The sequence below is a fragment of the Juglans regia genome, chromosome 10, assembly GCF_001411555.2.
Source record: "Juglans regia cultivar Chandler chromosome 10, Walnut 2.0, whole genome shotgun sequence".
NCBI lineage: Eukaryota > Viridiplantae > Streptophyta > Magnoliopsida > Fagales > Juglandaceae > Juglans > Juglans regia.
The window spans coordinates 3,129,377-3,135,376 of NC_049910.1; the positions used below are offsets into that span (position 1 = coordinate 3,129,377).

Sequence of the window (6,000 nt, forward strand, 5' to 3'; positions counted from 1 at the left end):
TTTGAAAAAAAACCTGAAGTGGGTTCTTCATTTAGGTGGAAAGTGGAGTACGTGCATGAGACAAATAAAAAGTGCCACACACATACAGATACATGATCATGATATGCATATATTTCATTGCTAATAAGCTTATATATGATTTTCTAATTCCAGTCCCCTTCTAAATAAAAAAACTATTACAAATTTGATTCTCCATTGATAGGGAAATCCAATTCATTGAAGCCACTCGAGTATATTGCCAATTAGGCACATGCATCGGATGGTGACCTCTTGGATTATTAAGCCCAGGCCACTAAACTCCACTCCATCTCTTTCACACGCTTATTGATTGATATTGGAATATTGATGAGTCTAAGCCACACACAGGTTTGGATTAAAAGATGAGTTGAGATGGGTTGAGTTGGACTGAGATGGTTTGTGAATAGTAGAATAAAAGTTGAATTATTTATTATATTTTGTATGAAAATTTGATAAAATTGTTTTGGAATTTGAAAAGTTGAATTGTTTTATTATATTTTGTATAAAAATTTGAGAAAGTTGTAATGATGAGATGAAATGAGCTGAGATGAGATGAATTGAAGTGAGTTTTGAATGCAATCAAGAGTCCGATTCACATGAAATTATTGAAGAAATCAGGCCATATAATATATATATATATATATATATATATATTATATTGAGCTGTGTTGTGGGAGGAAAAAGGGAGGGGGCAGTTCTTCTGTGTGAATCGTTTTTGACTGGTAAACAAAATCGTTAACAAAAGTTGGGTAAGAACCTAAAAAGATGAAACAAAACAAAAGAAATTTAGAAGCAAAAGAAAATGATGGCTCATAGTGTGGGGGAGATGAGACATACAGATAATGAATAGGTCTATCTTATCAAAAGAAGGCATTCGGTTAGAGATTCTGGCTTTATAATTAATGGAGCTCATCCAATCAGTGGTACTTGTGGATTCTATTTAATCATGTGGTGGAGGCTGGTGGAATTACACATTTTTCCACGAGTCTGGAAATAAATAAACAAAAAATTCGATTATTAACATATCTGATACATTAATTAATATGCGAAAATTCTAATAAAATGTCATACCCATGAGAGAGATAATTAAGCTCATGCATGTACGTATGTATGTATGATATTTTGTGTACTTCTAAGATATTTTGGCTTTAGTTAAAGGTCTATAATCTGATTGATATAATCTCTAATTTTTAAAATAGAGATCTGAAATTCAAAACACTCCTTTCCAAAATATATAAAATAAAATAAAATAAAAAATGACATTTTAGCTTTGGCTTTTTTTCATATTCAAGTTTTGAATTAATTCAGGCGATATTGGTGCAAGATATTTCAAACAGCTAGCTTTCAAAGAGGGGCCCTCCCATGTCTCCATGGTGGGAAGCACATGTGACTAGCAAAACAATCACCAACACACACATAGCCATTCCCACCATAAGTATTATCATTAGATAACAAAGGAGTTAGTCTTCTCTACATCAAAGCATGCACAAAGCTAAAATTTAGTAAAAGAGATCAAAGGAAGATCAGAAAAAAGTCATGTTCTCATTTCTTATGTGACTTGTAGAAAAACTTTGCTAATTAGTAATCAAGTACTTGAGAGCATGCATGATAAAAGAAAAAGGTGAAAACAATAAGAGAATATATATATATATATATATATATATATATATATATATATATATATGGTAGGATCCCCGCAATGGTGACCAAGAATTGGATAGAGAATTCATGCAACAGAAGTCAATTTATTAGGCCAGGTTGCAAGTTATATATCGGCCTTTGGCTGGATGGTTGTCGTTCGATCTTGAAAGCATGCATGCAGCTAGCATGGGGTTTAGCCGTTTAGGCGTCTTTGTCACGCACTGATCTTGGCCAAAGTAAAATCAATAAGACTTATCCTTTATTTAGGTTTGATTGAAATTCTCCAATAGTGAAAAGGGATCAAGACCAATCATACCAACCTGCAAACTTTTGAATTTTGAAAATAAAGCATGCAGCTTTGGACCAACTGTCCAACCGATGCTTAATTTCTTATAAATAGGTCTTTATATTGGTGTAAGTTGTCAAGGGCTGCTAGATCATGAAACTTATGATCTCATACACTATGTCGGACTGTGAGCTTCAAATCACCTAAAATTAATTGGTGTTAGGAAAGACAAACTCAAATCTTTTATAACATTCGATCGACATCACATTTTGTAAGTTTACTTTTAGAGTGATCGCAAGGAATGATATTGTGCGGACACCCCCACAATATTACCAATGGTCTTAACTTTGGTATTAATAATTCAGACTTGCATATATTGATTTAGTTAGTAACATCAGACAAAAGTGCTTGATTTACCTCCTCAATGATCATGATTGTTTTAGAGAACAATACTATGCGCAGTAGTACTATTGGACTATATATATATTAGCTCAAAGAAAAAGAGCTACCATTAGCGGCTAAAAGACAAGAGGCTTATTGAATTTGAGGTGCCATGAAGCGATTGAACCAAGGATTATAATGTCATTTTCTGCTTCTATTCCCCCACATGATTTTATAATGGAATTTATTACTAGCCTACATTCGATTGATCGATGCTAGCTAGCTCTGGTTGGTACACTGGCTGCTCGCATGCTGCACAATGTAAGTAGGTTTAATTTGTGTGTTATGTATTTATATGCTATGATATTATCTATGCATGCATGGGACATTAAGACATTTGAAAATTGTATTCAAATCACAATTGAATACCCTTCTGATGAAACTGGGCATCTTTGTCTTTGGAGAAACTTAAGGAACTTCTTGTCACTTTCTTCAGCTGTTTTTGGTACTTGGTTATAATAAACTAAGGGTTCAATTGCTCTCGTACGTAGGTGAATGTATTCTATTCTCTCTCTCTCTCTCTCTCTACACGATTATGCATATAATTTCCCTTCTCAAGAAATATATGTACACACGTGATCTTTCATCTTTCAAAAATACATTTGCTTTATTATGTTATCAACTTCACAAAAATCATTAGTTCCGTTTGAAAAGTGAGATAAGATGAGATGATTTTAAATGAAAGTTAAATTGAGATTTAAAAAAATTAAATTATTTATTATATTTTATATGAAAATTTGAAAAAATTTGTAATAATGAGATAAGATAAGATAAAATACTTTCACTATCCAAACGAGGCCTAAAAGATAATTGATAAGAGGAGAAGTATGCTTCTTTTAAAAATGGATAATGATACTCGCACAATATATTTCACAACACATCTTTTAAAGTAAAGGTATTTTTATAAAATGATGTTACTTTTATAAAATATTTTATTAAACTACTATTCATTTTAAAATATGATTATATAATGTATTGTGAAAAGTAATGTGTATTTATCATTTTTATTTAATATATACAAAATCATATTCCCTTTTTTCTAGGAAAAAGTGTGCAGTTTATGGGAAATTTTTTTTCCCTAATGCTGAAGCTGCAAGTGAAGGTCACAAAAAGGTATGGTGATCTTATCATACAATCCTATACAATTGATACACCACTATTGACCCATAAACCTTTGGAAACTCTAGGATTAATTCATGCCGCAGGGCACCTAACTCCCAGTATCTCTAAACTTGAAAATGAAATCAAGACCTTGCGCGCCCCTTTGTATGCAACTGTAAATCTGCAATAACGCCCCTCTGGTCCATATCTCGTGGTTGCTGATCCCATTATTACGTTTCTGCTTTAATTTTTGTGGGTGTATGCGCGTTTTTTTTTTAACATATGTGAAGGATGGCCTGGAGTGGGTTAGAAGCAACTACACTACCACTCATAGGCTGCCATGTGGCGACAGCCAAATGTCCACGTGGACACTTGAGTCCCTTGCAAGAGATGGCATCGTCATGTATTGTTGTCGCTGCAATAATAGCATGCGAGAGAGAGAGAGACCATGGAACGTGGGAATGGGTTTGCATGTGTGTCTCTGAGGTACTTTCACATCAAACTAGTCAAAACCCCCCACAACAGTGAAAAAGGAAAAAAAACACGTAATGAAACTAAAACCAGAGTTAAAAATGGACAATTGGGGGCACATCGGGATTTTAATATTATATGGGTTTTGTCTTCTCATTCCTCGCCAAAAACAGTGAAAACCTGTCTAGGACTTTTCAGTCACCTTCTTCAATCAAAGAAAGAGGACCCCTTTTTCTTTCTTTTCTTTTTTTTTTTTCATTTTTTTTTTTGGCCTTTTTTCCTTTTTCTTATTTTGCCCTGTTCATGGATCCCAAGGGCTCAACGGCAAAGCAGCCACAACAAGTCCCAAACTTCTTAAGCGTCCCTCAGCCACCACCACCACAACAACAACAACCAAACATGGGTGAGAACAAGCCTGCTGAAATCAAAGACTTCCAGATTGTGATTGCTGACAAAGAAGAGGGCAAGAAGCAGTTGGCCCCCAAGAGAAGCTCAAACAAAGACAGGCACACCAAAGTTGAAGGCAGGGGAAGGCGGATAAGGATGCCGGCTCTATGTGCAGCTCGGATTTTTCAATTGACCAGAGAATTGGGCCACAAATCTGATGGGGAAACCATACAGTGGCTATTACAGCAGGCTGAGCCGTCGATAATTGCAGCCACCGGGACGGGAACTATACCGGCTTCAGCTTTGGCAGCGGCAGGGGGCTCTGTTTCGCAGCAGGGGACCTCTCTATCGGCTGGATTGCACCAAAAGATTGATGATTTAGGGGGGTCCAGTATTGGGTCAGGCAGTAGGACCAGTTGGGCAATGGTAGGTGGGAATTTAGGGAGACCCCATGTGGCCACAGGGTTATGGCCCCCGGTCAGTGGCTTTGGGTTTCAGTCATCATCTGGTCCATCGACAACTAATTTGGGCAGTGAGAGTTCAAATTACCTGCAAAAGATTAGCTTCCCTGGCTTTGACTTGCCAGCCAGCAATATGGGTCCTATGAGTTTCACCTCAATATTGGGTGGGAGTAACCAGCAGCTACCTGGGTTGGAACTTGGCTTGTCCCAAGATGGTCATATTGGGGTTTTGAACCCCCAAGCCTTGAGCCATATTTATCAGCAGATGGGGCATTCTAGAGTGCAGCAGCAACAGCATCATCCTCCTGCTAAGGATGATTCTCAAGGGTCAGGGCAGTAGGTTTGGACTTTGGGGACATTAAAATCTACAAATTTGAAGAGGGGCATCAAAGAAGTGGCACTTTCAGAGGCTGAGTTCTTTTGTAATGGTTTTTGTATTGTATAATTTGGAAAAAGAAAAAAAAAAAAAAAAAAACGAGACAAGAGATACTGAAAGAATTCAATAGGGACTGGATTTGGTTTGCCCCTTCTTTTTGACCTCTGCATCACTGAAGTCTCCAAAAACAGGTGCTTCTTATTCTTAAATGGTTTGTTTTAATTATTATTCTCTTCATATACCAAAGAGGTGTTAATTGTTAGTGTTGCTTTTGGTGTAAAATGTGCAGGTGGAAATTGTGCACAGCCAGATTGCTTGGTTTGGGGTTAACTTCTTGTTTAATTCAGAGGTGTGTTGATTATAGGTGTAAGGCCTCTTTAATTATCTTGTTCTCCTTTAGGTGTGGATGGAGTGGTGATCAGTTTGTTTGCGACATTAGAGTTTCATAGTCATATTTTTCCAATTTCTTCTTAGATCTAGCAAGGGATTTTAATTATCTAATATATTCTTGTGTTTTCGCAGAAAGGGCAAATTGTTTGTAAAATCTGGCTGTCTGATACATGCATTTTACTTGCTAGCTAATATCTATAAACAATCTATTACCTCTTCAGAAATATACAGCTTTGAACCTATCTCTCTTACTCTGCAAGGATATTGACTTTTTTTTTTCCTTCTTTATTCGAGTTTTGATCTTTTGGAATTTGTTAAAGGATTGATCTCCACAATCTGCTGCGTTCCGGGTATAAAATATTTTTGTTTGTTTTTTTCCCTACATTCGAAGTGGTTAGTTTTGATTTAGGTACGCGTTGAGGCAACAT

General features: G+C 36.1%; 1 protein-coding gene across 1 annotated transcript; it reads left to right on the plus strand.

Moving 5' to 3' along the window:
* The first annotated feature begins 4,129 nt into the window (after nt 1–4,129).
* Nucleotides 4,130–5,291, plus strand: LOC108987051 (transcription factor TCP20-like). Its single transcript, XM_035695081.1, has one exon. The coding sequence runs from the start codon at nt 4,262–4,264 to the stop codon at nt 5,144–5,146; it is 885 nt and encodes a 294-aa protein (XP_035550974.1). The 5' UTR covers nt 4,130–4,261; the 3' UTR covers nt 5,147–5,291.
* The last annotated feature ends 709 nt before the right edge of the window (nt 5,292–6,000 follow it).